Source organism: Rosa chinensis, chromosome 2 (assembly GCF_002994745.2).
Source record: "Rosa chinensis cultivar Old Blush chromosome 2, RchiOBHm-V2, whole genome shotgun sequence".
NCBI lineage: Eukaryota > Viridiplantae > Streptophyta > Magnoliopsida > Rosales > Rosaceae > Rosa > Rosa chinensis.
Window position 1 is genome coordinate 80,669,919 of NC_037089.1, and position 14,221 is coordinate 80,684,139.

The window sequence follows — 14,221 nt, forward strand, 5'->3', positions numbered from 1 at the left end:
TTGGGCCTGGGTCTCTGGGCCTGGGCTCAATCTTGGGTTGATGGGACAGGGGCCTGCGCTTGGGCTGCTGGGCCTGTTTGCTTTTGTTTCTGTTTCTGCTAGACAAGACTGGACTTGGGCTTGGGCCTACGGGCTTGGGCTCGGGTCCAGGCAAATGGGGCCCTAATGTCTTAGGGTATGAGCCTGTGTGAGGTTGGATTAACCTCTATGAGTCTTCTATGACGTTTCTAGTTTCTTGTTTGTACCACAATTGCGTGCCTGGCAAGTGAGGACTAGTTGAATGATTTCTTTTCCGTAGGAGGCGAGGTTTTTTCATTCTTGTATAGGCTTGCTTAACTGTGAGCGACCCAGTGATCTTTAAAGGTTTGCTTTAGCTTAGGTAGGTTAATCCGGATTTCTTATGTAAGTTTTGGTAGACTTCAGCCTTTTTGCTGTTGATCTAATGAATTCAACTTCTATTTAAAAAAAAAAGAGGTTGTTGAGACATAAAAAAATTAACCCAATCTTGAATTTGAAAATTCAGAACAAAAGGAAAACTTCAATTTAAGAGGATAATCTTATTAACGAACTATTTGTCCCAATGGACACCAACTTCATAAAAGAACTCGGTTTGTAGAAACATGTAGAGGAATATAATTTGGGTTTGGCTAACAAATGTGCCATCTAGAGGGTGTAGTATATGTTGTGCGGAAGCGTAACAAACACAGTATTGATATGGAACTAGATGAGTGGCCAAACAACGAAAAAGAAAATAAACACAAGAATTTATAGTGGTTCACTCAATCAATGTGATTGAGCTACGTCCACTTTCGGAGCCGGCGAAAAATTCGACTATAATCAATTGGAGAGAATACAATTAGAGTTTGAGAATAAACTCTACCCAAAAATCCACACCAATAACCTAGTTAACTCTCTCTATCTCTCTGCAGCGGCAGTAGGCATATATATATATATATATATATATATATATATATATCCTATCCTAATTAACCTAGGGGTGCATTGCCCACGTGTTCACCATGGGCCATTCAATTGGATTTTGCCTACCAATTAAATAAAGCCGATATTCAATAATCTCCAACTTGGCTTTACTTTGATGTAAATTCTCCAAAGCAGAAATTAAAAAAAAAAAACAATCGCCGCTCCTACATCCCCGTAGGGAATTTCAAATTCTACAAACACCAATCAAGTTCAAGCAATGCTTGAACTTGCTCAATGGAACCGACTTTGTCAACATATCAGCAGGATTATCTGCAGTTCCAATTTTGAGGAGTTGAACATCACCGTGCTCCACCATCTGACGAATCTTGTGACATTTGACATTGATATGTATAGTATTAGCATGAGTAACTTGGTTCTCTGCTAAATGAATAGCACTTTGACTGTCACAAAAAATATCCACATATTCTTGAATAATTCCCAAGTCCTCAAGCAAACCACGAAGCCAAACTGCTTCTTTTGCACCCTCTGTTACCGCAATATATTCAGCTTTTGTAGTCGACAAAGCAATTCTAGATTGCAAATTCGACTTCCAACTCACCGGTCCACTACCAAGAGTAAACACATAAGCTGTAGTAGATCGGTACTTAACCAAATCACCTGCGAAATCAGAGTCCACATATCCAACAACACACTGACTCATCTTATCCTGCTGAAAAACCAATCCAACATCCACACTACCAAGAATATACCATAGAATCCACTTCACTGCTTGCCAATGACCTTTACCTGGGTTATGCATATATCTGCTCACCATACTTAAGGCCTGTGAAATATCTGGTCTAGTACACACCATATAATACATCAAGCTACCAACAGCACTAACATAAGGAACTTTGGCCTTGTATTTCATATCATCATCTGTGCTAGAAGACATAGTAGATTTAAGCTTAAAGTGAGAAGCAAGAGGTGTACTTACAGGTTTAGATTTATCATTCATGCCAAACCGATGTAATACCTTCTTCAAGTTGTGCTAACTCTAGATCAAATTGTGCAACTGATGCGCTCAAAAGCAAGCGCGCAATTTAACCCTGAAATATCGTTAGTAGTATAAGCAAATAGGGATCGTTCTATCCGGGGATTGAGGGTACACTTGTAATTGTGAAACAAATAAAGAAAAGTATTATTTACAAAAATAAAATAAAGAATATAAATATATACAATTGTATAAACAAATAAAGAATTAAAATAATAAAGTATTATTTACAAAAATAAAATAAAGAATATAAATATATACAATTGTATAAACAAATAAAGAATTAAAATAATAAAGTATTATTTACAAAAATAAAATAAAGAATAGAAATATATACAAGTAACAAAATAAAAAGGGAGGGGGTTTAAGAATTATAGAATTGAAAATTAAGATAAATAAAATAAAGAAAATGTAAAAACATATATACAAGGGTGGATCGCAAGGAACAAAGATCAAAACCACAAATCCATATGCAAGAAATCCAATTACAATTCCTATAGTTGATTTTAAATGTCATGAGAGAGGAGTTGATCATGTGAAACATTCGAAAGCAAATGATTTCCCATATTTTACTTTTCAATGCTAATTAACCTAAGCGAAAGCACCTAGATTAATCCTATCAAACATGCAATCAAGCCCTAGAAAGCTAGTCAATCATGACATGTTCAACGCATTAGACATAGAGAAAGGCTATCAACTCAAGTGTACAACTTAGTATGGAAAAGTCCACCTAATTGCAATCCTCTTTAATTAAATTCGGTCTTTGCACAAAACCTTTACTACTTTGATTCAAGTTTACACAAAACGAAAAGTCGATTTCATGTTCTTAAACCTAGCACCAATTATATCAAAACCCTAAGTGTTTGCAACCACATAAGATTAAAATACAAAAGTTTTCTATCATGCAAATTTAATTAAACAAACCCACATAAGCAACATAAAAATCAACATATAGAAATCACAACTTTATCTCAAAACATATAAACGGGCTTTAAACTTTGCCCTTAACATTATTTGTTAATTAGAAACAAGTTCATATGAATTCAAACAAGGAAAACAAAATATCATTACAAGGAAAAAGAATGAATTACACCGTGAGGGGAGATGGAGATGGAGAGCTTGAACGTTGGAATCTTGAATCTTGGAAGCAAGTCTTCAAGGTGGACGATGGAGGCTATGTCCTCACGGCTTCTTCTTCTTCTCTTTACTTGAAAATGCAAAACTAAGAACTAGAGAATGGAAAAGGAAAATGGAAAGGAAATGGAGAGACAAAGAAGATGAGATGGATGAAGGAATATGTTTTGGAATGAGAGGAGAAGGTGTTTATATAGGGAAGAAAAAGAAGAGTGAAATGATGAGTGGAAGAAAAATAATGAAAGTGGAGTATGTTAGTGTGAGTAATGATGGAGAAAACATGATGATTACACCCTAAAACATGGAATGTTTTTGGGTGATGATGATGGTGGATTAGTGTGAGAAATGATGGAGAAAACATGATGATTACACCCTAAAACATGGAATGTTTTTGGGTGATGATGATGGTGGATTAGTGTGAGAAATGATGGAGAAAACATGATGATTACACCCTAAAACATGGAATATTTTTGGGTGATGATGATGATGGATTTCCTACTCATTTACTTCAATTTTATCTCCACCATTTGTAGGTAAGTGTGGACATAATGCTCATTTCACCATCATTTACTCCAATGTACCTAAGAAAATAGAAATTGAGTTAAAAATCGATTCGTTAAGGAATTAACTAAGCAAAATGTGAGGAATTAACTATTAAAATATCACATTAAAATGCTCCTATCAAATTCCCCCACACTTAGCTTTTGCTAGTCCCTTAGCAAAACAAAACAAAAAAAATCCAAAACAGAACAAAGACTTGACAAAAAGCAAGTAAATGACTCTATTGCTCCTAACTGTTGTCTCAGAGACTCCAAACTCATGGCTTTCACGTTAAACACTTAATCAAAATCACAAAGATAATTCCATGGTTAATAAACATGTGACATTCATATGACTAAGCAAGATATGGAGAACTTAAGTTATACAGTGAATGATAGCATGTTTCGAACAAGTCCAATCCAAACTCACAGGGCATACTCTCGATTTTTCTCTCAGAAATGGCTATGCTTAAAAGCTTCACACTCAAGTATATGCAAGAGAACAAATTGTAAGGCAACAAACAGCTTGCATATTTCATCAATAAACACATTTTGTGAAGAATTTTTAAAGACCTCATGAAATGACTAAGTGCACAAATGGACCTAAACCATAAGCTCGACTGCGTAACTGACTCCACTAACCAAAGACTGCCCATCTCAAGGATCAAGTCAGCACTTAAAACAGGTTGTAATGGGGCTAAGCTAGGGTTTTCGAAATGAAGATTAAGGATACAAAAAATCCTAAGGACCTAGCAGAGCATATAAGGACCACCTTATGTCATCATTTTTGTAGACCAAATATCATTGTTTTGGGCCAAACCTTCACTCTAACCAACATGGGAATGGACAAAGGCATAATTTTCAACTTTGAGCCTTCTACAAATTTGCAAGTCCAAAACCACACTTCAAAATTTTCCCAAGAGTTTTCTTTTCAATTTTTCTTCTCTTTTGCCGCTTTTCTTTCTTTCTTTTTTCAAGGCAAATTTTTTTTTTTTTTTTTCTTCTTGGATTTTCCCCACCTCACACTTGTCTTTCATCGTCACCCCTACATACTATGTCATGCTCTACTAAGTCCTTAAGATAAGGGTAGAGATATCCTGTACTAAGCTCATGGTAGGGTAGTGAGGGTGATGAAACAAAGGTTTTCAACGTAGGCTCAAAGGGGTTCATTCTAAGGAGTCCCACGACGGGCACAATTGGGGACACATGCTTGTTTGGCTATGGTGGTTACCCTAATGCCTTCTATCCTATCCAGGATCAGTGCATATTATGGCATACAAGTTTTGACAGTCACAACAGCCGAGTTCTAGTATTCTCTAGTCCATTAAAATCTATGGCACATGATCATTGGATTTTCAAAGAAAGATGAGGTTTTGCAAATACAGCCATGAAATTCTGAAATTATCAGTAAGCACTCAAAAAGAAAGTATTTTAGCTCAACAGCTCACTTGGGTCAAATGAATCAGACTTAATCCTAGCATGCTTAATGAACCAAGTTACAATCCTATCTCAAATCTTCATACAAGCATCACAATGTCGATTAACCACATAATTCAATTAAGTCCTATTTTGATTGTGAAAACCTTCAGCCATGAATTCGGAGACATGTTCATCCTAGACGTTAGGAGCATCCTAAGACTCAAACACACAAAAACATTCTAAAACCAACATTTTTTTTTTTTACAATTTAATTTAATTTCAACACTTAGGTACGGGAACAGGGAGTCTCGATGTTCAATGGGACTGAAACAGCTACCCTTTTTCAAGACTATGTTTAATCCAATATACCTTAGTGTATCACAACATCAATTAAAAACACAATAAAAGCACAATCCAACATCAACTATTTTTTTTTTTTATATACTAACTATTAAAAACACAATAAAGCAATAATCTTTCCCCCATACTTAATTCATGCATTGTCCTCAATGTATAAACAAATATAAATCATGCAAAGCATAAATCAAGCATAGAAGAGAAAGTTAACACAACGAAACCTAAAACAACTTAAAATTCAAGAAAATAAAATAGAAGGAAGAGTTCAAGAAAGCAAATCTGCGTTTGATGTCTCCTCCACAGATACGGTTGAAATGGGTTGCCTCCCATGCAGCGCTTAATGTTTAAAGTCTTTCAGCCTAGACTTGTACCTCCATTTACTCCTTTGGAGGAGCGGTATGCGGGCGAGTGGCAGCCCTCTTGCTGGTTTCAGCCTTCGGAGGCGGGTCCTCATGTTGTGATGCAGTAGCGTCCTTGCGAGGAAACCCAGGAGGATAACTCTGCAAGTTATTGACTTCCTAAGCAAGCTTGTTTATTGCAGTGTGACAGCGGATCAAAGAGCAGTTCATCTCAGAGATGTAATCGATCATGCAATTGACTCTCCAATCTGTCACCATAATACCATCGCGGAGAGAGGAACGCAAATCATCAATCGAATCCGACAAGCTTTCCAGGGTGGCCATAGGGCGAGGAGCACGAGCAGCTGGTGAGGAAGAAGACTCTCCGGGATGCAGTCTGGGAGAGCGACGAGGCAGAGGAGGGGGACTGCGGGTACGCTCACGGATAGGACGATGGTCCCATGGACGAGTAAGCCCAGCTCTAGTGGCCGCTTGACGACCTTCTTCTTCCAAAGAGAGAACACGGCGTTGATTGACGCCCCTGCGAGGGGTAACCTTGGTTCGAGCCATGAGGAAGTAGAAGGAATTTGAAACTGCACGTTTAGACAAACCTTAGTAAAATCTGGAGGAGACAAAAAAGGATGTATATATGAAGCACAAAATAGGGTAGAAATCTCAACAAGCACAGGGTTTTAACAAAGCTTCTCCGGGAAGGAGAAGAGTTATGATATTTCACGGCCCAAGAAACTCCCCCACGTGTAAATATTCCTTTCTTTTCCTGGATTTATGGCATGCTTTCGGCTATAGCTTGTCTGTCACGGATCCTCGAGATTCGTTTGATTCCCCCACGCGTCCTTTCTTTTCCTTGATTCACGGCAATTAAACCTGCTTTCTGCTGTAGCTTGTCTGTCACAACTCCTCGAGAACCGTTTGGTTCCCCCACGCGTCCTTTCTTTTCCTTAATTTACGGCAATCATACCTGCTTTCGGCTATAGCTTATCTGTCACAGCTCCTCGAGATCAGTTTGGTTCCCCCACGTGTCTTCCACGCACCAACAGCTTTTCCGTGTTTTCGGGTGACTTTAATCCAACGCGTAGATTTAATCTCTGAGATCGTCCATCCAACGGTGGAGATCCGCTCACTCGTTCTATAAATAGGTGCATTCTGAGCGACTGTTCACTCCAAAAGAAAATTCTTCCGAGTTCCAGTCTTTCTCTCTCAACCCTTCAGCCTTTCTTTCGAAACTCAAATCCTTTCTTCATCAACATGGAACCACAAACTCTGCAACTAATGGAGCAACAGACCCAGCAACAAATCGAGGATGGAGGAAACAACCAAGCAGCCGGGACTAATAACCGGTGGGCTCCCACACCGCCTCAACTAAGAATCCTCAAGGGCCTTTACTATGATAAGGGTTTTAAGTACCCAACTCCAGAGCAGATTCAAGAGATCTGCCTTCATCTGAAACAGTATGGGCAGATCGAGGACAAGAACGTCTTCTTTTGGTTCCAGAACCTCAAGGCTCGTGAGAGGCAGAAGTTGAAGGAATTTCGGAACGTTCCGGTTGTTGGATCTCTCGATCTCAATTTTGGATCCACTAGTTCTACTGATGATGGTAGATCCATTGATCTAAACTTTGGGTCACGTGTCGGCTATGGTGTTGATGGATCGATCATGGAACAACGAGGAGAATATCACCAGGAGATTGAAACCCTTCCACTGTTCCCCATGCATGGTGAGGACATCTTTGGCAACATGAAGACTACTTCCGAGGGAGGTAGCGGCTATGGCGGTGACTCTCGCATTTCCCTTGAGCTCAGCCTCAACTCCTACGGAGATGCAGACATGGCTTAGTATAGTGTATGAATTTTTTTTTTTTTTTTTTTTTTGTAAATAGCTGAATTTAATAAGACTGAATGAATGCAGTTTTTTTTATTTATTATTATTATTATTATTTTTTGTAAATATAAAGGACTCAAAAATAAAAGACAAATATAAATATATAACTCAAAATGAAAGACAAAAATATAAATCTCTTCCCCCACACTTAAATATTGCATTATCTTCAATGTAATCAATTAAAAGCATGCAATGAAATAAGTAAGCATAGATAGAAGACATTTACGAAAACAAATCCTAAAATAAAAACAATAGAGAAAAAATGAAAAATAAAAAGAAATAGGGAAAGAGAAAGCAAATCTGATTATATTCTGAATTGGGTTGCCTCACAAGTAGCGCTTGTATTTTACGTCTTGCAGCCAGACGGTACCTACATTAAATAAAGTTAGTAACTATAATTAACAAAGAAATACAAAATAAAAACAAGTATAACTATTAATTACAAACTACAAGTATAATTAACAAGTATATTGTACATAAGACACAAGTTAAGTACTCAAGTGAGTATAAAACGTGAAAAGTATTTTTACAAGTTTAAAGTGTGAGACAACAAAATAATTTACACGTATAGAGTATTCACAAGTATTTCTTTTGTTATAAACATTATTGATATCGAATCAAATTCCAAGCGGTAAATCAAGTGAACGTGCGGCCCAAGTATAGTCGCCTAGACACAAACTCCCTTTCAAATCGTTTGGGCAACCTTACTGAAATGGCCAGGTGGGGGAGGGCGAACACGAGAGGAAAAATCCATTTTGGCATGAGCTACTCCCACATTGTGGTTTAGGCCCATTTGCAAGCACTTCTGGATTCAAAAACCCGTCATGAACGTTGTCCCCTTCCTAGACACCATTCCACATAGGCTATACTTACTAAGATGAAAAAGTTCATAAGTGTGAAGACAGTTCAACAAGTGTTAATAAAGGCCGCCCTCAACCTTAAGGGACCTGAGCTAGGTACCAATAAGGGGTTTAGACCAATATTAACAAAAGAGACTTCACCTATTCCTCTCAATTTACAACCTACAATTAAAATTCGTGTTCAATAATATAAATAAAATTTAAACTAAGTTTTAAACAATTTATATACAACAAATATATACAATAAATGATACAATTTAGCAAGTGATTTTTCAATCCCCGGCAACGGCGCCAAAAATTGATGCGCTCAAAGCGAGCGCATAATTTAACCCTGAAATATCGTTAGTAGTATAAGCAAATAGGGATCGTTCTATCCGGGGATTGAGGGTACACTTGTAATTGTGAAACAAATAAAGAAAAGTATTATTTACAAAAATAAAATAAAGAATATAAATATATACAATTGTATAAACAAATAAAGAATTAAAATAATAAAGTATTATTTACAAAAATAAAATAAAGAATAGAAATATATACAAGTAACAAAATAAAAAGGGAGGGGGTTTAAGAATTATAGAATTGAAAATTAAGATAAATAAAATAAAGAAAATGTAAAAACATATATACAAGGGTGGATCGCAAGGAACAAAGATCAAAACCACAAATCCATATGCAAGAAATCCAATTACAATTCCTATAGTTGATTTTAAATGTCATGAGAGAGGAGTTGATCATGTGAAACATTCGAAAGCAAATGATTTCCCATATTTTACTTTTCAATGCTAATTAACCTAAGCGAAAGCACCTAGATTAATCCTATCAAACATGCAATCAAGCCCTAGAAAGCTAGTCAATCATGACATGTTCAACGCATTAGACATAGAGAAAGGCTATCAACTCAAGTGTACAACTTAGTATGGAAAAGTCCACCTAATTGCAATCCTCTTTAATTAAATTCGGTCTTTGCACAAAACCTTTACTACTTTGATTCAAGTTTACACAAAACGAAAAGTCGATTTCATGTTCTTAAACCTAGCACCAATTATATCAAAACCCTAAGTGTTTGCAACCACATAAGATTAAAATACAAAAGTTTTCTATCATGCAAATTTAATTAAACAAACCCACATAAGCAACATAAAAATCAACATATAGAAATCACAACTTTATCTCAAAACATATAAACGGGCTTTAAACTTTGCCCTTAACATTATTTGTTAATTAGAAACAAGTTCATATGAATTCAAACAAGGAAAACAAAATATCATTACAAGGAAAAAGAATGAATTACACCGTGAGGGGAGATGGAGATGGAGAGCTTGAACGTTGGAATCTTGAATCTTGGAAGCAAGTCTTCAAGGTGGACGATGGAGGCTATGTCCTCACGGCTTCTTCTTCTTCTCTTTACTTGAAAATGCAAAACTAAGAACTAGAGAATGGAAAAGGAAAATGGAAAGGAAATGGAGAGACAAAGAAGATGAGATGGATGAAGGAATATGTTTTGGAATGAGAGGAGAATGTGTTTATATAGGGAAGAAAAAGAAGAGTGAAATGATGAGTGGAAGAAAAATAATGAAAGTGGAGTATGTTAGTGTGAGTAATGATGGAGAAAACATGATGATTACACCCTAAAACATGGAATGTTTTTGGGTGATGATGATGGTGGATTAGTGTGAGAAATGATGGAGAAAACATGATGATTACACCCTAAAACATGGAATATTTTTGGGTGATGATGATGATGGATTTCCTACTCATTTACTTCAATTTTATCTCCACCATTTGTAGGTAAGTGTGGACATAATGCTCATTTCACCATCATTTACTCCAATGTACCTAAGAAAATAGAAATTGAGTTAAAAATCGATTCGTTAAGGAATTAACTAAGCAAAATGTGAGGAATTAACTATTAAAATATCACATTAAAATGCTCCTATCAGCAACCAAGGCCAATAAAATACGAATAGAAGAATGCTTAACAACAGGAGAAAATACCTCATTGTATTCAATTCCTTCTTTTTGTGCGTAGCCTTTAGCCACCAATCTAGCCTTATACTGTGATCCTTCCTTTTTAGCAAACACCCACTTGCAACCAATTGCTCTCTTCCCATGAGGTAACTGAACCAACTCCCATGTTTTATTCTTGTGAAGAGACTTCATCTCCTCACCCATAGTTTTTTCCCATTCTACACAATCTGCATGTATGACAACTTCTTCATAAGTAGTAGGAATTTCTTCTTCAGTAACTGGAAGTGCATAAGTCACCATATCATTAAGCCAAACTGGCTTTTGAGCATTCCTTTTTCCCTTTGTAGTTGCAATTGGTCCATCTTGATGTGTAGGCTCTTGGGTTGGAGCCTCTATTTCAACACTCATTTCCTCAATATTTAAATCATCTGAATCAACTGTAGGACTCACTGGAACAATTGGAGTTTCAACAATTTTTTTTCTTTAACTCCACCTGCTGCAAACTCTCTACGGCCATTCTCTGCCCTTCAGAATTTTTTTGCTTGTTTTGATCAACCATAATAGCCTCATCAAAAGTTACATCTCTGCTTACAACAACTTTCTTCACATCTGGACACCAAAGCCTGAATCCCTTAACACCCTCATTAAATCCCAAGAATATAGCTTTCTTGGCCTTTGGATCAAGCTTGCTTTCCCTGACATGAAAATAAGCAGAACAACCAAAAATATGTAAATAGCGATAATCAGTAGCAGGTTTACTAGACCATACCTCCATGGGAGTTTTTCCCTCAAGTGCAGCAGTAGGTAACCTATTAACGAGATGACTTGCATACACAATTGCCTCATCCCAAAATTATTTGCCTAATCCAGAATTAGACAACATAAACCAAATTTTCTCCAATAAAGTCTGATTCATGCGCTCTGCCACCCCATTCTGTTGTGGTGTCTCTCTAACTGTGAAGTGTCTCACAATGCCCTCATCTTGACATAGTTTCAAGAACGGATCAGATTCGTATTCACCACCATTATCTGACCTGATCCTCTTAATTTTTCGACCAGTCTAAGTCTCAATCATCTTCTTCCACTTCACAAATATATCTAAGACTTCATCTTTATGCTTCATTGTGTACACCCATACTCTTCTAGAGAAGTCATCAACAAAAGAGACATAATAATGCTTACCTCCCAAAGATGCAGTTTTGGTAGGTCCCCATACATCAGTGTGAACATAATCTAGAGTACCTTTAGTCTGATGAACTGCGGTGCCAAATTTAACTCTAGTCTGTTTTCCCAATACACAATGTTCACAAATTCTAATTTTCATGTCTTTGTACCTTTCAATAGATCTTGCTTCACTAATCCCTGCATTGCTTTCTCACCAGCATGTCCAAGACGCATATGCCATAATTTTGTATTGTCTGCATCATCATCATCTGTACGTAGTCTCAGATATTGCTGTTTCACTTGTCACTGTGCTCCCTTGTAGAAAATATAAATTTCTAAACCTTTCACCTCTCATCATCACAAGTGAACCAGAGACAACTTTAGCAACTCCACTTTTCAATGTAATTGTGTGCCCTTTTGATTCTAAAGTTCCTAAAGAGATAAGATTTTTCTTCAAATTTGGAACATACAGGACATTTGTTAATTCTCTGACTACTCCATCATGCATCTTGAGACGAATTGTACCAATCCCTCTTGTTCTGTAAGGACTGTTGTCTCCCATCAAAACTATTCCACCATTCAACTCCTTGAAAGTAGAGAACCACTCCCTATTAGGGCACATATGATGTGAATAACCTGAATCCATAATCCACTTGTCAGAATAACCAACTGCAGATGAACTAGCCAAAGCAAACTCAATCTCTTCTTCTTCAAAATCTTCAAAAGCTGATGAACAACTCAAACCAAAATCAATGTTGTCATCTTCATCATCTCTTACAACATTCACTTCAGAATCCTTCTGGTCTCTATTCTTCAACTTAGGACAATCTTTCTTCCAATGACCTTTGTTGGGACAAAAAGCACACTCATCTTTTGCAGGAAATTTACTTCTTGACTTGGAACGAGATTTACCTCTTTTTCCAGTAGGTTTTCTCTCTTCAGATCTGCCCCTTACTACAAGTGCTTCACCTGAAACATTCTGAAGTTGCTTCTCTTTCTTTCTGCACTCATTATTTATCAATGAATTACACACATCATCAAATTTCACATCATTCTTTCCATGCAACAAAGTTGTGATCAAATGCTCATACTCGTCAGGAAGAGAATTTAGCAAACACAACGCTTTATCCTCATCACTAATATTCACATCCAAATTAGCCAAATCTGCAAGTATCTTATTGAAAGCACTAATGTGTTCAGACACAGAAACACCCTGTCGATAATTAAATCGAAAAAGCCGCCTCTTTAGGTGAAACCGATTTTCAGCACTCTTGATCATATATTGGTCTTCTAATTTCTTCCACAACGCTTTTGCAGAAGTTTCTTTCATGACAAAGAATTTCTGATCTTTAGCAAGGCACATTCTGATAGAACCACAAGCCCACTTGTTAATTCTCGCCCACTCTACATCATCTATGTCTACAATTTTATCTTCCAGAGCTATATCCAATTCTTGTTGACACAAGACATCCATCATCTCACACTGCCACATGCCAAAATTGTTGGTGCCAATAAACTTTTCAACTTCAAATTTGGCATTACCAATTGATGGCCTAGAAGTTGACCAACGCGAAGAACCTGAAGACTAAATCCCTTTCTTTTTCTCGTCAACCATGGTTTCCAATCAATGAATCAATTCCCAATTCAGAACCAGAGATCTGATACCAGTTTGTTATGCGGAAGCGTAACAAACACAATATTGATATGGAACTAGATGAGTGGCCAAACAACGAAAAAGAAAACAAACACAAGAATTTATAGTGGTTCACTCAATCAATGTGATTGAGCTACGTCCACTTTCTGAGCCGGCGAGAAATTCCACTATAATCAATTGGAGAGAATACAATTAGAGTTTGAGAATAAACTCTACCCAAAAAACCCAATACACCAATAACCTAGTTAACTCTCTCTATCTCTCTGCAGCGGCAGTAGGCATATATATATATATAGAACTTTGCTCAGGTGCGGATATCCGCACCGAAGCAAAAAGGTACGGATTTGCCATTTTTTCCCACTTTCCGATTATATTTTCACATCTTAACCGTTCAATTTTTAGTTCCTAATGTATAGATCATCTCTACAAAATTTCAGCCAATTTGGTGATCGTTAAGGTATCCAAAACTGCAATTTACACGAACGGACCGAATCTGTCGAATCGGAACCGTTCGTATTTATAATGGTAAATTGCAGTTTTAGATGACTTAAAGATCACCAAATTGGCTGCAATTTTGCAGAGATGATCTATACATTAGGACCTAAAAACTGAACGGCTAAAATGTGAAAATATGATCGGAAAGTGGAGAAAAACTGGAAATCCGCACCGAAGCAAAAGGTGCGGACGTCCGCACCCAAGAAGGGCTGTATATATATATATATATATATATATATATATATATATATATATCCTAATTAACCTAGGTAGGGGTGGGATCGGTTTGGCTCGGCTCGGGAATGAGCCTATACTGAGACCGATACCGGAATTTTAGCAAGCATACCGATTGGTCCCGAAACCGATCGATTCGGTACAGTTCAGCGTCAATCGGTTTCAGCAGTCGCAGATGGAGATGA

The 14,221-nt window shown here is 37.0% G+C and overlaps 1 protein-coding gene across 1 annotated transcript; it reads right to left on the reverse strand.

Annotated features, from left to right (window-relative positions):
* Positions 1 to 991: 991 nt before the first annotated feature.
* Positions 992 to 1,876, reverse strand: LOC121051348 (secreted RxLR effector protein 161-like). The gene is made up of 2 exons (XM_040513621.1): positions 1,227 to 1,876; positions 992 to 1,043 (listed from the first exon to the last, which is right to left on the reverse strand). Exons 1-2 carry the CDS (start codon positions 1,874 to 1,876, stop codon positions 992 to 994), a joined length of 702 nt encoding a protein of 233 aa, XP_040369555.1.
* Positions 1,877 to 14,221: the final 12,345 nt, after the last annotated feature.